Raw genomic sequence first — 19,465 nt, 5'->3', positions numbered from 1 at the left:
GATGATGAAATGGAAGATGGTGGTGAAAGAAAGAAAGAGAGATAAGAAAGAGAAGAAGGCAGGAAGGAAAGAGGAGAATAGGAGGAAGGAAGGAAGGGGAAAGAGAGAGAGAGGGAGGGAGGGAGGGAGGGAGAGAGGGAGGGAGGGAAAGATAATGGAAGGGGAGGGGAGGGGAGGGGAGAAAGGGAGAAAGAAAGAAAAGATAGCTTATAAATTTCTGTCCCAGCCAACCTGATAGATGTGGGGTCATGTACTGCAAAGTTGAAGACTGGGAAAGGGGCAAACTGAGGAGATGGGAATTAAGGGATCTCTTTTGAGCTTGTTAGTTTTAGAATGCATATTAGTGCTTTCCAAATAGATATGTCACATAAACATTTGGCATTCAATTTTGAAATTCTGGAATATGTAAGGGCTACAGCTACAACCCTGGGAGGTAAAAGCACATGATAGTATGTGAAGTTATAAGCCTGGACACATTACCTAAGGAGAGAATATAGTTGGAGAAAACAAGTAACTCCAGCTCTTGGATGGGACAGAAGAGGAAGAGTTAACCCAGAAGACTGAAAATGGGTGGCCAGTGAAATGACAGAAAAATCGGATGACCTTGGTACTGCAGAAGGTGAGCAAAAGGGTCCCACAAGAGAAAGTGTCATCCATAAGGATCGCTGCCCCATGAGATCTGGCAGGTGAGAGCCACAAGATGGCAACATGAAAGTCATTGATGACGTGTCCATGAGCAGTCTAAGTGGAATGAATGGAAGGGACTGAAGCCTGGAGAGAATAGGTTAGGAAGAGACTGTGTGATGAAAAAGTAGACACAGAATATTTTTTAAAATTATTTTCAGTCACTTGGCAGTGGAGGCAACAGTGACGTGGGAAACCAGCTGGAAGGAGAAGTAGAGGAAAGGGAGTTTGTATGCTTGTTTGTTTTTCTTCAAAGAAAAGTGTTGCTAGAGCAGTGTCTGCAATAACAGGACAAAGCGAGAGAGAAGAGGTGATGTGGAAAGGTGTCTGTTGCAGGAGCACAGTCATTGAGAGGATGAAGAGATAGAATCCAGATGGAAGATTTAGCCTTTGAAAGAGCGGAGAGATGTTCTAGAAGGTTGTTTGTGTAATTACCTCACCTCTTTTAATTTATGTGCCATTACGTAAGACATCTCATCGGATTCTCATATGATTCTTGTGTATTAGGTCATTCCCATTTCTGAAGGAGGGAAAATGTTTAGAAAGGTTGGACAACTTCTCCTAGAACATACAGTTAATGAATAGTAAATATAGAATTCAAACCTTTCTTGCAACTCCAAATTTAATGCTCTTCCAACTACATAATACCATGATGAAACCGCCTCTCTAATGCTGACTCTGATGCAGCATGGCAGTTTTCACAGTGTACCAGGTACAAAGACGTACAGTTGCTTCGATACCATTATTCCCATTTGGTGACTCAGTGATCAGCAAATGGTTTGGCAATTTTAAGTTTGAAATCCCTGGAATCCCCTCATGTGGAAGCGTAATGTCTGCATCATTTTATTTCAGAACGTATTGACTGTTGGAATCTAATAGGGCCATACTTACATTTGCAACTAAAGATTTTATTTAAAAACATTAAAACCTAACCCTTTTCTCAACAGATTTAGTTCACATACATGCTAAGCATTAATTGCCAATTTGTTACCATTTTAAAAGGAGTCCCACCCAATAAAATAACAGTAAAGTTAAGTAACCTAGTTATTGAATTAATTTAAAAAGTTTTAAGGTAGAAGTACCAACGTTAATCTATGATGGTACAGTACACAGGAATTTATTACCCTGAAGTCCAGAATGCTGTGCATATTAGCCTTAGGTCTGGTAAACACTCTTGGTGATCACCTCCAGGTTGTTTAATCTCTTGGTTTCCCCATTAGTAAAATGAGGGTAATGACATTTATGCAGAAGTGTTTTGAGAAACAAATGTGATAATCCAGTGAGATAACTTTGTAAACTGGGAGTACCTGTTGGTTGTAATTATTATTCTTATAACACTATATGACATGTTTATTTGTGTTTTTTAATGAGCATTGTGCACCAAATTCACTCTCCCTTCTGATAATAGTGCTTTATGGGTATTTAGATAAAGGTAAAGGAAAATTTCTTGCATAGGGACACCTCCCAGGCAGCCTCTTCTGAAAAGCAAATCTCTAGAAACTGCATCAGCCCCATGTTCCCACGGAAGCATGTCCATCAATGCTACCACAGTACTCCCTGCAGCCATGCACGTAACTCAGTAACAAATGTGCACTGGGGGTCTGTTATGTTCCAGACTCTGTAAGAACTAGAGAGCAGTACAGAAAAAGGATTGTGGTGCATTTCCGCCTCAGCAACTCACAGTTTGAGAATGTCTCCTCTGTATGAAGTTACTTATCTATACATTGCTCCTGCTCACCCTCACCCCTATTACCAAATATGAGCTAGGGAATGCCAATACCCCTCTTATTCATCTTTAGTTTTCTTCATAATATGTAGCACAATACATTGCTCATAGTAGGTGTTCAATAAACAATTATTAGATGAAGAAATATTTTGTAGTGTGTTTTTAAAATATATTAAGGTATACTAGTGGACTAACAAGCAAGATGTTTTTCCTTATAATGTCTCTCTGGTTACATTTAACAGCAAGATAAAATTAGATCTCTTTTTTTTTTAAGAAAGAAAACCATGGCAACTGTGATGTTGAATGTTTCAGAGAGCACATTTTTTAAGGATGCTCTTTTTCTGAATTTCCCATGTTTGAGCTGCCTATTTCAATTGAAATTTTAATAAACAGTTTGCAGTACTGATAGCCATATAGACCACTGATTGTATCTATGAAGCAATAGAAACTCCCACATAGAACAGAATGCTTGATGAAATGCTTGGAGAAAAAAATACATGTATTAAAAAGCCATTGAATCAATTTTAAATGGTCCCCCCCAAAAATGATTGAACATTAACCTCTCTTTGTTTCTTGTACCTGTATTTATTATAAAACCTTGGAAATTTTTCTAATGTTTCATATCAATATTTGCTGGAGATCATTTTTTTTTCTCTGTGTGGAAATCAATTTTACATTGCTGTCTTCTAAATTAAAGAATGGACTTTTTGTTTTTACAGAATGTTATCAGTGAATACTGTCACAGTTTTCTCTAAAAGTATTTTTACTGAAGTAATGATTAAAGTGTAACTCAGTGCCTCAGGAACACTGACTAATATTATGTTAATCAACTTGACTACTAAAAAAAATAAAGAGGTTGATAGTTTAAATCTGGTTGGTACATGATTCATTTGAACTATCAAAGAAGAAAATGTACTTTATCCAGGACCAAATTTAAAACAAATAAAATTCTAGAAAAACACCTCAGAAACAACTGTTAAAAAATTTATAGGCCATACCTTTAGGAAAATCCAGTTTTGTTTCTCTTAAAATGTGTAAATTAACCTTAATTCATACCATCCATATTGATCAACATGTATTGAATGCATACTCTATGCAAACCACTAAACTAATGTCAAGATAGGTAAAGCATATTTCTGCTTTAAGAGAGTTTATTGGAAGAAATAAGTCATTCAGACATAATGGCAATGTACAAAATAAGTGCTATAAATGCCATTGGTATTCTGAGGAAGGAGAGATGGATAACTTCTGGCTAGGTTTGGACAGGTACAGTGAGGTGGGGACAGGAAGATGGAGAATTCTTAGTAGACAGACTGCATACGAGTATCTTTTGGAAGAAACAAGAATTTCAAATTGACTCCAGAGTCATCTACATAAGAAGTGCTCAGTAGATCTGGAAACACGCATTGGACTAGGTGGCAAAAGGCCTTGAAATCCAGATTATTTAAATGGAGTTTAATGATTTTTCAAAAGCTGTTAAGTGAGCAATTTCATAACTAATCTGCAGATGGGCACCAATTTTTACAAGGAACAAGCTCTAAATCTGAGGCTGAAGTTACTTGATTTGTGAGCAACATTGAAATATACTGGTTGGTTTGAGCCATGTTTTTCCAGCCTGCACATTTAGGCCACTTTTAGACATTAGGGTATTTTAGACATTAGGTAGACATTCTGGGTTGTTGAAGGGGCAACAATCCAGAATAAATACCCTATTGTTTCTCAGAAAAATTTGCAATAATTGATCTTCTAGGTGTTTGAAATGATATATTTTTACATACTTATTCCCTCTTGAGTGCTCTATCTTCCAGGTACATTTCCCCCTCCTCTATTATTGTTTTTTACACAAATCTGCACTGAAAACCAAAATTGTGATTTCTACAGAGATTTAAGGACTGATGCACAAATACTCAGAAGCCTGTTTCATAAAAACAATAAAACCTTCCTTCTTGCCAAGAAAAAAGGTGTGGGGAAGGATGGGGGACAGATGGGAGGAAGACTGGTCTGGGGGAGTTTGAAGGAAAAATAAGCAGAAGGTAGGAGGGAAGGAGGCAAGGAAAAAGATTGAGAGAGAGGGAGAGAGGGAGAGAACAACTACCTTCTAGAAGAAGTGGTTATAAAGATAAATTTATACATTTATATGTGTTTAAGAGGTACAAAATACATGTGGCAAAAATAGGTAATGCTACTGTAGGTAGGTAATGCTAAAAATGTTACTAGGTGCATTCATACTTCAGTACTCATTGGCTTCAAACCTCCTCAAACATGGTACTTGTTGCATTTTGATGAGAAAAAATGTTTCAGCACTCAGTGCTTGCTCCGGACTCATCACAGTTGCTGGAGCTGAGTCATGACACCACCCTGCCAAACTGAATTTCTTATAGGAAAAGTTCGTTTGGTATTCGTCAGTGTGGGCACTCATCCAAATTAACAGTGAGTACTGAGGTACCACTATATAACCAATTACAAATAGTCTGACACATTTTAGCCACTGGTGCTTGAAGTAGAGAGTTCAGAAAAGACACCTGGGACATGTCATGAAAAGTTTGGAATGGCTCACCCATTCCAGCAACATTTCCCGTTTATCTTTTTGCAGTCTATTTTAAGAATGAATATGAATCAGAGATCCTTAAAATCAAGTATCTTGAGCTTTAAACAGTTTTCAAGAGCTTCACATTTCTTTTGCTTCACAGATAGCATTGAACCAAGATGGGGATATATAATTTCTATAATATTCATCAGAAGCAAGCTGTATTTGGAATTTAGCCATACTGTGGTATATAAGTTTTACTCAAAAATGCATATGACACTTAAAAAATCATGCAATGCATGTGTGGGGTGTTGGGATTATGCTACAATTGTTTCTAAATCTCTGCTACTAAAATAAAGTTATTGGTATAGATGCATATCCCAAGTGTCCATCCACCAGACATCTTAATTCAAGGACTGAAGTTAACTTTTACTCAATTTATATATGGGACAAGAACATAAGATAGAGTGAGGGCCAAGGCAGATTTTCCCTCACTACTCCAACTAGCCACATTAATGGTCCAAAGATACATTGGATACCAGCAATTACTCCAAGAGAGTTAAAAGAACACACACACACACACACAGGGCCTTGATCAAAGTAAAGCTGTGTGGTTGGGGTCTGTGATTACCATTCCTGGTAATCTCCTTCATTGTTAAGCATAACACACAACTAATCAATGTAAATCACTGGGGAAATATTATTCTAGTACTAAACTTTTACAAATTAATATCCAAGATGGTTGTTACTGAAAGTATTGGAATGTGATCTCACTAATAAAATAATATAGACCATCACAGTAGATTTCTTGACATGCCCACATTTGACCTTAACCTTTTCTGATGACACAAATATGTAATGATAAGGAGGAAAGTGCCTCAAAGGCTAGAGCCATATGTTATTTTGTTTCTTCCTCTATTATCCTTAAGAATTACTAAGGAAGGGATCCAAAATGGCAGCAGAGTAGATACAAGTTATACTCACCTCCTCCAAGGACCAAACTGGAATTACACTAAATTATGGAATAATCAACCTGAATAACCAACTGAAGAATAGCAGAGTAGAAGTCTTATAACCGAGGATTTACAGAAGAAGCCGCACTGAGACTGGTAGGAAGGGTGGAGATGTAAAAAAGACTGTCCCGTCACCTGTGTGTGGTGGTTGAGAATATGGAAGGACATCACAGCTGCAAAGTTCCTCCTGAGGAGCAAGGAGTCTCAACTCCAGGCCAGGCTCCCCAGCCAGGAGCACCAGAGCTGGGAAAAGGAGCCCACATAACATCAGGCTGTGAAAAATCAGTGGGGATTCTTTGTGCTAAGGAAAGACAGCAGTCTGCTAGAAATCCAATAACCTCTTAAAAGGCCAGTGTACAAAATCACATTCTCAGGCACTCACCCACAGCAAAGCTAAAAGAAGGCAGCTCTAAGAAGACTAGAGTCATACAAGAAAAAAATGGGTAGTGTGGCTCTAGGGAGGGCCTGCAGGGATAGCCACCAAGGTCTCTCTGCTGAGTCCTTCCCTCATGCCACCTACAAATGCCATCTTTCCTGGGTCAAGCACTCCCCTCCACATAGCATTAGCAAGGGGGAATCCACTAACCCTCCCCACAAACACTCCATGTAGCTCCATCCTGACAAGTTCATGCCCTTTAGAGGACTCAGCTTATTGAGGTCAGCCTAGACCCATGATGCAGACTTTTTTGGAGGACCCGTGAGGAGGTCTGGGCAGACTCGGAATGTCAGAGATGCACATAGGAAGAGACTGAGTTGTTTGGCTATAGGATGGGGGCCATTAACTGCCCCCCCAACCCAATCCACACTGCATTCCCTGCGAGATCCACTCATTTTACACTCTTGACTCCCAGTGGACCCACCCTGCCATGCTTGCACCTTAGAGGAGTCAGATGGCTGCTGCCAGCCTGGGCTCATGGTGCAGACCTTCTTGGAAGGTTCTTGAGAAGGTCAAGGCATACTCTAGGAGAGATTGAGTTGTATAGCTCTAGGTTGGAATATCTTTCCCTCACATGCTTGACTACCACCACCATTCCTGTGCAGAGCCCTCCCTTCAGACAACTTAATCTTGGTCTGTTTTGGCCTGATGAACTTTGCTGGTCTCAACCTGATGATTCCCTGAGACTCTAATCAACCACAAAGGTAAACAGGTACCCAGAAGCAGGTGGCAGTTAGCCTTGATGTACCCTGAGAGGCCTCAGACTCAGCAGTGGTGCTGAGTTAGAATCTGTATCATTCTGGTGAACACCACTCACCCCTACCTGATGACTCACTGAGAACCTACCTAATGAATCTTGCATACTTCCAGAGGTTCATTTAGTGACTGAGCCTAACAGGCAGCCAGGAGGAAGAGGTGGATCTTGAGATGCTTTGGGCCTTTTGTTGACTTGACATCAGGCTTAATACTGCTAGAAGCTGACCTCAATGCACAGCTTAATCTCTTCCATGCATACCCAGGCCAGAAGAGACAGCCACAAACTATGGATTGCTTTGTAACTCCAAACAGCTGGCCACAAATAGCACCTGACATTGACCCACACTTGGGAGTCCCTCCCAAGAGGCCCCAGGAGAAACCCACCCAGTGGCAGGCTTTGGACCCCATCACAGCATGATGCAATTAGCTCCACAAGTGGCACACCTAAAGGAAGATCTTGACAGTCACCAGCTGCTACTGGGGTGAATTCCCTTTGTGGCATCAACACTTGCATGCAGCTTATAAACTGTGGCCAAGGTCAGTCCTCATAGCCAGGCTAAGAGTCAACCCATCCATGGGCAGACCAACATCAGTCAAGATTCAACTACAATAGGAGGGTTCACATACTCATACAAGGGACATTCCTGGAGCACCTAGCTCATATGATCAGGGTAAATGTGTCACTGAGCCCTACTAGACACCTACTATATAAGGCCACTGTGACAAAGCTAAGAGACATAGTAGATCTACCTAATACACAGGAACAATATGGACAACTACCAAAACAAGAAGACAAAGAAACATGCTCCAAACAAGGAACAGAAGAAATCTCCAGAAAAAGAACTAAATGAGATGCAGGCAAGCAACCTACTAGATAGAGTTCAAAACAATGGTTATTAGGATGCTCAAGGACCTTAGAGGAGGAATAAATAAACTCACTAAGAACTTAAAGAGTTAGTAAGCATGAAAAGTGACAGAGAGGCCATAAAAAAAAAGGACTAGTCAAAAATGAAAGAGTGTAATATCTGAAATAAACTAGAAGGAATCAACAGCAAGTTAGATGAACCAGAAAATCAAATCAGTTATTTGAAAGACAGGGTAGCAGAAAACACACAATCAGCTTGGCAAAAAGAAAAAGAAAAAAGAAAGATAGTTGAAGAGACCTCTGGGACAACATTAACCAATAACATCTGCATCATGCTGATACTACAAGAAGAGAGACAGCAAAGGATGAAAAATCTATTTGAAGAAATTATGACTGAAAATTTCCCTAACTTGGACAAGGAAATAAACATACAAGTCCAGGAAGCACAGGGAGTTACAAACAAGATGAATCCAGAGGTCCACTCCAAAACACATCATAATTAAAATGGCAAAGGTTAAAGATAAAGAGAATATCTTAAAAGCAGCAAGAAGGGACAGTTAGTTTCCTTCAAGGAAACTCCCATAAGACTGTCAGTTGATTTTTCAAGAGACATTTCAGGCCAGAAGACATTGCATATGAGATATTCAAAATGATGAAAAGCAGGGATCTACAACCAAGACTACTCTACCCAGAAAGGATCTCATTTTTAATGGAAGTAGAAATAGCTTTCTAGACAAGAAAAAGCTGAAGGAGTTCATTACCAACAAACCAGTCTTACAAGAAATGTTAAAGAGACTGTTTAAAGAAGGAGGGGGGAAGAGGGACATAATTATAAAAAATAAAATGGAAATAAATAGTTATCTATTAATAATCACTTTATGGTAAATGGATTAAACACTTCAGTCAAAAGGCATAAGGTAGCTGAATGGATAAGAAAACAAGATCCCATATATATACTTTCTACAAGTGACCCATATCAGAATGAAAGAATGAAAGTAAAGAGATGGGAAAAGACACTTCATGCAAATGGAAATGAAAAAAAAACTGGGGTTGCAATACATGTACCAGACAAAGGAAATTTTAAAACAAAGGCTATGTGAAAAACAAAACACATTACCTATGAGAAAGAAATCAGGTCAACAAGAGGATAAAACTTTCATAAATATTTATGTACCCAACATAGGAGCACCTAAATATATAAAGCAAATCTTGTGGATATAAAGGGAAAATCAACAGTAGTATAGCCATAGTAAGAAATTTTAACACTTCATTGACATCAGTGGATAGATTTTTCAGACAGAAAATCAACATGAAAACAGCAACCTTAAATGGTACACCAGACCAGAAGGTAATTGGTATCATCAGAGCACTTTACTCCAAAACAACAAAATAGACACTTTTTCAAGTGCACATGGAACATTTGCTAGGATAGACTGCATGGCAGGACACGAAACAAGTCTCAATAAATTTAAGAAAATTGAAATTGTATCCGTATCTTCTACTAAAATTGTATGAAACTAAAAATTAATCACAAGAAATAACACAAAAATATGGAGGCTAAATAACATGTTACTAAACAATGAGTGGGTTAACAGTGAGATCAAGGAAGAAATCAAAGGCACCTTGAAATAAATAAAAATGAAAACACAACAACCCCAAATCTATGAGACACAGTACAAGCTGTCCTAATAGAGAAATTTATATTACAGGCCTACCTCAAGAAACAAGAAGAATTTTAAATGAACAACCTAATCTTATACCTAAAGGAACTGGAAAAATAACAACAAACATAACCCAAAGTGAGGAGAAGGAAAGAAATAATAAAGGTCAGAATGGAAATAAACAAAAGAGGCTAAAAAATAATACAAAAGGTTAATAAAACCAAGAGCTGGTCCTTTTAAAAGATAAGACAAATAAACCTTTAACGAGACTCATCAAGGAAAAAAAGTGAGAACCCAAATAAATGAAATCACAAATGAAAGGGGAGAAGTAACACCACAGAAATAAAAAGGATTGTAAGAAAATATTATGAATAACTGTATGCCAACAAATTGGACAATATGGAAAAAATGGATAAATTCCTAAAAACATACAATCTTCAAGAAGAAACAGAAAATGTGAACACATCAATTAAAACTAACAAAATTAAAGCAATGATCAAAAACTCCCAACAAACAGAAGTCCTAAACTGGATGGCTTCACAGGTAAATTTTACTGAACATTCAAAAAACTAACATCTCTCTTACACTATTCACAAAAAACATTCAAGAAGAGGAAACACTCCTAAACTCATTTTATAAGTCCAGCATTATCCTAATTCAAAAAGCAAATAAAGACACCACAAAGAAAGAAAATTATAGGCCAATATCCCTGATGAACATAGATGCTAAAATTCCCAACAAAACACTAGCAAACAGAATTCAGCAATACATTAAAAAGACTACACACCATGAACAATTGAGATTTATTCCTGGGATCCAAGGTTGGTACAATCTCCACAAATCAATTAATGTGATGCATCACATAAACATAATGAAGGATAAAAATCATGACTATATTAATAGATGGAAAGAACACATTTGACAAAATCCAGCACCCACTTATGATAAAAACTTTCAGCAAAGTGGGAAATAAAGGAAACATATGTCATATGGCCATATGTGATAAACACGCAATTAACATGATACTTAACAAGAAAAAACCAGAAGTGTTTCTCTTTAGATCACAAACAAAAATGGGTTGTCCACTTTCACCACTCTTATTTAGCTTAATACTGGACATCCTAAAACAGCAATCAGACAGGAAATAAAAGGCATCCACATTGGAAAAGAAGAAGTAAAACTGTCATTATTTGCACATGATATGGTACTGTATAAGAAAACCAACCCTAAAGATTCCACCAAAAATCAACAAGAACTGATAAATGAATCAGCAAAATAGAATACAAAGTGAATATTCAGAAGTCAGTTGTATTTTTATATACCAATAGTAAACTATCAAAAAAAGGAAACTAAGAAACAATTCTGTTTATAATTGCACCAAAAAATAAAAATAAAATACCTGGGGACAAATTTAACCAAGGTTGTAAAAAACTTGTACTTAGAAAATTATAAGTACTGAAAAAAGAAATGGAATAAAATGCTTGTAAATAGAAGCATATACTGTACTCATGGATAGGAAGAATTAATATTATTAAAATGTCTATATTACCCAAAGCAATGTATAGATTCAATGCAATGCCTATCAAAATACCAAGGGCTGATTTCACAGAACTAGAACAAATAATCTAAAACATCTTCATAGTGTGGGAAATGTAGAAGCTAAAGAACTTATGATACAGGGACAAGAACTAAAGGGGGGAATGTGGGTGGGAGAGGGTGTGAAGGGTGGAGGGGAATGAAGGGGGGAAATGGGACAATTGTAATAGCACAATCAATAAAATATATTTTTAAAAATAAATAAAACATCTTCATAGAATGACAAAAGACCTAGAATAGCCACAACAGTTTTAATAAATAACAACAAAGTTGGAGCCATCACATTCTGATACTGAATTGTACCTCGAGGCCACAGTAATTAAAACAGCATGGTACTTGCATATAAACAGATACATAGATCAATTGAATGGAATAAAGAACCCACTGGAATGGGAATAAGTAGGAGAAAACTGTACTTGAACAATGATTAAAATAAATTTTTTTTTAAAAAAAGAACCCAGAAATAAGCCATACTTATATGGCCAATTAATGTTTGACAAAAGACACAAGAACATACAATGGAGTATAAAGACAGTTTAATAAATGACACCGGGAAAATGGATCATATACATGAACATGAAAAAAATGACACTAGGAGCCATCCCTTTTCAGTGAGGAAACTCATACTGACCATTACGAGCTTCCTAAACACTGTCGGCCAGGGAACCTTTGCCAAAGTGAGGTTGACCCGGCAGGTTCTGATCAGGACGAAGGTGACTGTCAAAGTCATTCATTGGTGGGGCTCCTCCAGACTTTTTTGAGAAGTCCACTGTATGAAGGGCTTAAATAACCCAAGTATAAAGTTATTTGAGGCGCTTTCCTCAAGGAAACATTATTCCTCGGCCACAGGACTGAGAGGGAGACCCCAGCCACGGTCCAGCAGCTGGTGTCGGTGGTAGAGTACTGCCACTAGAGGGGCATTTCCCACAGGGACCTAAAGCCAGAGCACACATTTTGAGATGCTGAGCTGAATGTAAAACTTGCATGCTTTGGCCTCAGTTGTGAATTTACCAGCCATAAGCTCAGCACAGTCTGTGGCACCCTCGCATGTCACCCCAGAGGTCTCGTGGTGCCAAACGTATGATGATTGATTGATTTTTGAAGCCTAGGGGTGGTTCTGTACAGGATGGTGACAGTAAGGTTCTATGAGGACATAGTCATTCATTGGAGAGGACTTTTGGGAACTGAAGCAGCAGATAACTGAGTAGGCACATCCATCTACCATACTTTAGGTCAAAAACTTTTTTAAAAATGATGCTTGACCCCAGCAAAAGAAGACTCTTGGAAGATATAATACAGGACCCGAGGCTTAACATGGGCCAGGAGGAGGAACTCAGGCCTTATAGAGAGCCTCCCTGTGATGACATGGACCCCCAGGTAACAGAGATAATGAGGAACTGGGGGTTAAGAGGGATGAGATCCAGGGCTCAGGGACAGGCAGAAAGTACAACAATTTCATGGGCATGTACCTAATCTTGAGAACCACGAAAATCAAGATGAAGGGCTGCACCATCAGGGTAACGCCCTGCCCCTAACAGCTGTAGTCCTTCCCCAACCTGTGAGGTTCAGCCTGCCAGTCCTCTCACCAGCCTGGAATTGAGGATGACTATTTCTCTATCCAGCCTGGAGTCAAGGGTCACCATTCCTTCACCATGGTCCTGGGGGCTCCCACTCCTCCCAAAGCAGCAACAATGGTGGTGGAGCCCCAAAGGGAACCAACAAGGAAAACTTCCTCTGTGCTGGGAAGCCTGATGTTGGGACCCCAACTTTTCCTTCTGGCACAGCCAGGGCTGGCAGAGGTTGGCTAGAAGGGTCTTCAGTTTCATACTAAGACTCATGTGCTGTAGGCCATCTACCAAGAAACAGCATCTCAAAAGGACAAGAGTCAAGCCATTATCATTTCTAAAATTGTAAACAACCAAGGCAGGGCCACAGTCAGACTCTGGGGAGGCCAAGCCACACTCTTTGCATTTTAAATGCTGAACTTGAAGGTGCTAAGCTCCAGGGAGGCCAGGCACATGGTAAGATCAGACCTAAACAGTAGCAGGTGACAGCAGTGACAGAAATACTCTCTGTGTGTGCAAGGACCCTGGGTGAGAGACTTGGTCCAGTGGACAACAGATGTGTGCAAACTGCTGTGGCATTCTCTGCTGGGGATTCACAGCAGGAGGCTTACAGGAAGGCCTGGAACCCCCTGTGGGTCAAGACGAGATATTGCCTTCCCTACAGATCCACCCCTCTGCCCCCGCCCAAATGAAACTTTAGAGACTGAATTGTTTTTCCTGGGGCCCCATTTCCTCCCCTATTCTTTTCTTCCATGTTTGTGAAGGTGCTTACTAAAGTATTCAGTTCTTTCAAATTTTGTAATAAACTTGATACTCCAGAAAGATGTATTGGATACTGTTTTTCACCCTCCTTGCGTGAAATTGGGGCTGTGCATCTTCAAAGGAAAGAAAAAAAGAATTGCTGGGTCTGACTTATTTCACTTAGCATAATGCCCCCTAGGTCACAAATGGTAAGATTTCATTCTTTCTTATAACTGATACACCACTACTTTTTTATTCACTCATCTATTGATGGACACTTAGGGTGCTTCCAAATCTGGGCTATTATAAATAATGCTACAATGGATATAGGGATGTATATATCATTTCGAATTATTTTGGGTTTCTTCAATAAATACCCTGAAGTAATTATGCTGGATTGTAAAATAGTTCTCTTTTTAATTGTTTAAGGAATCTCCACACTGCTTTCCACAGTGGGTGCACCAGTCTACATTCCCACCAACAGTGCAGGAGGGTTCTCTTTTCTCCACATCCTTGCCAACACATGTTTGTTGACTTATTGATAATAGCAATTCTGACAGGTGTGAGGTGATATCTAATTGTGGTTTTAATTTGCATTTTTCTGAGGACTGGTGCCTGAGCACCTTTTCATGTCTGTTGGCCATCTGCATGTCCTCTGTGGAGCAATGTCTATTGAGGTCCTCTGTCCATTTTTTAATTGGATTGTTTGGTGGGGGAGGGGTTGGTGTTAAGTTGTATGAGTTCTTTATAAATTTTGGATATTATCCCTTATCCGATATATCGCTGGTGAATATCGTCTTCCACTCAGTATGCTGTCACTGTGTTGATGGTTCCCCTTGCTGTGCAAACACCTTTTAGTTTGATGCAGTCTCATTTGTTTATTTTATCCATTTTTCCCATGCATAGAGAGACAAATACCATATGATATCACTTATCTAAAAAACAAAACAAACAAACAAAACAGAAACAGACTCATAGATACAGAGAACAAAATGGCGGTTGCCAGGTGGGAGGGGTTATGGAGGCCAGGTGAAAGGTGAAGGGATTAAGAAGAACAAATTGGTGGTTACACGGTAATCATAGGGACGTCAAGTAGTCACAGAGAATATAGTCAATAAAATTATAATAATTATGGTGCCAGGTGAGTACTAAACTTATCTGGGGAATCACTTTGTAAGTTATATAAATGTCTAACCACTATGCTCTATACCTAAAATTAATATAATATGAAATAGCAAGTGTAATTAAAAAGGGAAAAGAAAAAAAAAGAATTACTGGGTCTAAATTCACAGCATTTTAAAGGTTTTCTATAGGCAAACTGCTGTCTTTCAAACAAACAAATGAAAATAATCAATGACATTAACATAATCATAAGTTTTGAAAAGCTGCTCCAGACGTTGTTGTTAGTCAGGATCTTTTCTCACTGTTACCATTCTCAGCCTTTCTTGCTTGAATTTTGTTCTTCTGTTTGTGTAAGTCTGCCATTGTTTCTCCTATTCTGGAGAGCAAGGACGTGCCCTCAGGCTAGGAGGTGGTGAGTGGAAGTTTCAGGGACAAAGGAAGTAGCAATCCAGGTTCTGCTAGTGACCAACAGCACTAGGATAAACAACCTACCCTCTGTATCCAGTTTCTTTGAAAAACGTGGTGTGGTCTTGTTTACCCTACAGAGTTGTTTCTGGGACAGAATTTGACAGGTGACAGAGTTTTCAAAAATAGGACCAACCATACTACATAATTGTTAGATGTTAGGACTTTTTTATTTTGAAACTAATCTGGAAACAGAGATAGTATGCAGAAACTTTTGAATCAAAAGGCTGCTAGTTATTTTTTGAACAATGGTGATTTAGGAAAATGCCTTGTCTTCATATAGTATACAATATTAATGTCATTGCTACAAAAATATTAATACGGCAGAATCAAAGTAAATGTGTAGTTCCACATTAATGAAAGGTTGAAGGTCATGTCCTTGTGCTTTCAAGTGAGGTCTGAATAATAGTTATCTTTAAAATGGTTTAAACTTGAGCTTCTTATTACTACTAGAAGAAATACATTGAGAAAACACTGTGCTCACAACATTTCTGAAAGTTTTTCAGGGGAAGCAGCTGTGGTTTCTTTAGACTCCCAAGTCTATTATGCAGGTTAGCAGTATATTTTATAATGAGTTCTAGACCACCTGCCTTTCTCAGGAAATTAATATCGAGATGGATTTTTTTTTGTCTTTTTTGTCCTCAATGGCTGTGTATAAGGTTTTTCTATTTAGTGAGTTTGGGTACCCCATAAAATGTTCATTCAGTGTTGTTCAGCTATAGATGGTTATTTTTTAAGATGTTGCGTAAATGTGTTTTCAACAAATGCTTGGTGAATTCTGAGAGTGAAACACGCACTTCCTTAGTAAAACAGTCAGCAGATAAGATACATACAGTTTTACTTTAAGAACAATAAGCGCCTCTAATGAATAAAATAATGTTTTAAATAATTTTGACTTTAGTCTTAAACCATTGGAATTTCAAAATATTTTCATTATTCTTCTTCTTCTAACCCCTACAGGAGTTTCAGGGGAGAAATCAATGGATTCCGGCAGCAGTAGGAGTTTGGAGAGCACAGGAAATGCGGTCTGTCCTGATCAGCTGGTTCCCAAGATAAACACAAGCAAGAAAATGTCCTCTTTAGCAAACCCGCCCAGCATCCTGGAAATACCACAAGCAATTAAGAAAAGCTGTGGAGGTAAACAGGTAGAAATCACAGTCGAAAGAGTAAAAATGGCAAAGAGCATCAAAGAAAAACAAAACAATGATTTAGAGAAACTGTCCTTTAAAAGGAAGGCAGAAGGTGAAGAAAAGCCAGCTGGGAGGAAAGAGGCAAAGGTCATGGAACCTGACTGTCCATTGGTCACCTTGCCACTGCCTCACATCCCCTTGAAGAGCATCATGGACGTGGAAGTGAAGTTGGTTTATGTCGATGAAGAGGACGTGAGCTACGAGTTTGTGGAGGCCTTTACAGCCACTGGGATTCGGCCAACATGCCGAGAGGCTGAAATAGTAGACCCTTTGCACATACCTAATTTCAACTTCCTGCCTGAGATTGACAAATGGCTTCAGGTAGCCTTAAAGGACGCCAGCCTGTGCTACAGACAAAAGAAATACGCTGTGGCGGCGGGACAGTTCAGAACAGCACTGGAGGTATGGGATTAAAGGAAATATAGATGGGTGAGAGGAAGCTGTGAAGTGAAAGTTGTGATTACATTGAGCAGCTCTGACCATAGTGCAAGGAATAGTGATCATGGGGTGAGAAATACTGAATGATAGCAGGATTATGTGGTTCCCGGTTTACATAAAGCAAATGAGTTGTGCCTGCAAATTAAAATACCTGTGTACACTTGACATTCAGAAATCACCCCAAAAGCATACTTCATGCTTTTTCTCTGATAACAAACCTTGAAGTGAATGATAACATATATAAAAGTGCAATTGGTTTTGTAATTTAGATGTACACCTATAAAAGCCATAACATTTTATTACAGTGGTGGTGGGTAGAATATAGATTCTCTAGAAATAGGCAGTTAATGAGTATACAAATTGTCCTCTTTTGATGTAGTCTTCATGATTAAATGTAGCCATCTTTTTAGCATGAGCTGATAATTTATACAGGATGTTTATTAAACAAAATAAAACCATTTTACTTTATCATCAAACTTCATTTTCCTTCCCAGTCCAGTGAGCTTTATGAGTAATGATTTTTTTTCTCTCTGAAAGCAGGTAAGTTGGTCAATATCTTGGTATAAAGAAATAGCCTGTGGACTAAAATAAACTTGAAAATCACCACTAAAACACAAAAGAGTAGTAGGAAAAATTGCTTCATCTCATGACTCACTGAGCCTATAAAAGGATCCAAGTGTGTAACCAGAAGTCCCACTGGCCTGGCAAAATGGGGGAAATACATATTTCATTAACTACAAAAAAAATTCAGTGCATTGTCTATACATGCCTGGTGGCCACTGGAGATATAATAAATGAGGTGACACAGGGTTCCTTCCCTCTAGCAGTCTGATGAGGGAGACAAACCAATAAACAGTGAAACAAAGATAGTATGTATGAGTAACGACTGATCCACCACAGGACAGAGGGCATGGGCAGGAGTCAAATGTGAGATGTTTGTGATGTAGATTTAAAAAGTAAAGTATTTCCACTGTTACTGGCAGGTTAAAATGACTATATCTACAATGAATTGTTAGTGCATAGTACTAGATGGTGCCCCTAAATACTTAGAAAGAAACTCTAAGCACAGAAAGGGAGGCCCAAAGAGATATGAAATGATAAGGTAGAGCACAAATAGATACATCTATATATATCTCTGTCCATAAAGGATTATTTACACAACGAAAAGAAGAGTGATGTATTGTGTAAAAAATACTCCCCCACAAAAACACAGCTATCCACAAACCACTGAGAACCCTGAGCTGTCCTTTGAGCTAAAGACAAGAAGCCTCTGGCTGAGAAAGTGATGTTAGAGAAAGACTCAGGAGGACCTTGGGGCACCTCTGCTGGGGCCATTTTCAGCTATTGCCCCCCCCCCCAGGGAGTGCAGAGGGCATGGTTAAAGGTGTAATTTTATAGATTAAAAAAATAACCATTTGGGCAATGAAAAAAGAGAGGAATAAATAAGAAAGAATATAAACTTCAAATTAAGCCTAGCTAAGAAGGAAAAGATATCTGCATTAACTGGAAGAAAATAATCCGGTTTTTCCATAAAGCCCAATGTTTAAAACTGTAAAAATTGAATCAGGTTTTAATGACCCCAAGATATAATTGTACTGGAAAATACTTGTATTCTGACTCTCTCTTATGAACATTCATTCTCTACCTTCCATCCCTCTCTCTCTTTCTCTCTCTCTCTGCCCACCGCCTCCCCAAAGTTTTTAGGTAAGTGTTGGATGCTGACACTAATTACTGGTAATTAACAAAGGTAATTATTTTGAGACCAAAACTTAGCTTAGACATCTGGTCTAGCTTTTGTCTCATTATCTTGGGAATTAACTTTGAAATCTTACCTAGAATGTCTCTTAATAAGCCAAAGCTACTAGGAATAGCAAAGATTTTTAACCTCTTTAACCCTTTCTTCTCCTGAATATAACTTCTCCTAAGTTTAACTTCTTTAATACTTAGTGTCCTCAGGTATTATTTAATGCATCTCTCTCTTTTCCTTAGGTCGTAGCATGGTTTTGAGTAAGTGAGGATAGATGACAAAGACTGAGGCATAATGATAAGACTCATCCCTGAAGGATAGATGCATCAATGAATATTTCAGTGTGTAAAAGTTTAGGTTAGGTTTCACTGCAAGTGACAGGAAAAAAAACCATGAGTGTCTAAAGTAAGAGAGAAGTTTATTTTTTTCTCACATAGATGTAGGTAGAGAGGCAGAGAGGGGCAGGTACGGTGAGATCACCAGGCTGCCTAATCCTGTTTTGTCCTTTAAGATGTGGTTTTGATCACATGATCCAAAATAATAGCCCCAGTTGGTGTCATTGTATCCACATTCCAGACGGGCAGAGGGGAGGAAAGGAAGTACAGAGGCAATTTTGTCTCTGTAAGCATACTTCAGAGAAGTTGCACACACCATTTTCATTTTTCTCTTCATTGACCCAAATTTAATGATGTGGCCCCATAAGCCTCCATGAGGTTGGAAATATTGTCTTTATTCCACATGCTCCTAATATTCAGGAGTCCCATGACTGATGAAGAGGGGAGAAGAGATATTGAAGGATAACTAGCAACTTTCCATTAGAATGCTTGTTATGGGAGGCATTGTGAGTGTACAAAATGCTTGCCAAAGGGATGATATAAAGACAGCTGTTTGGATTATACAGAAGACTGATTGTGCATAAAGTTAACACCACAA

At 38.6% G+C, this 19,465-nt stretch overlaps 1 protein-coding gene across 1 annotated transcript in view; it reads left to right on the top strand.

The window, feature by feature from the left end:
* The first annotated feature begins 16,127 nt into the window (after window positions 1-16,127).
* The window catches only part of SPATA16 (spermatogenesis associated 16), a 184,543-nt gene continuing 181,205 nt past the window's right edge, over window positions 16,128-19,465 (top strand). Inside the window, exon 1 of the mRNA XM_028505287.2 lies at window positions 16,128-16,749. Within this exon, the coding sequence (XP_028361088.1) occupies window positions 16,138-16,749 (612 nt within the window). The 5' untranslated portion in view covers window positions 16,128-16,137. The remainder of the gene's footprint in view (window positions 16,750-19,465) is intronic.

This window comes from Phyllostomus discolor, chromosome 2, assembly GCF_004126475.2.
Source record: "Phyllostomus discolor isolate MPI-MPIP mPhyDis1 chromosome 2, mPhyDis1.pri.v3, whole genome shotgun sequence".
Lineage (NCBI taxonomy): Eukaryota > Metazoa > Chordata > Mammalia > Chiroptera > Phyllostomidae > Phyllostomus > Phyllostomus discolor.
This window is presented reverse-complemented; position numbering and strand designations above follow the sequence as displayed.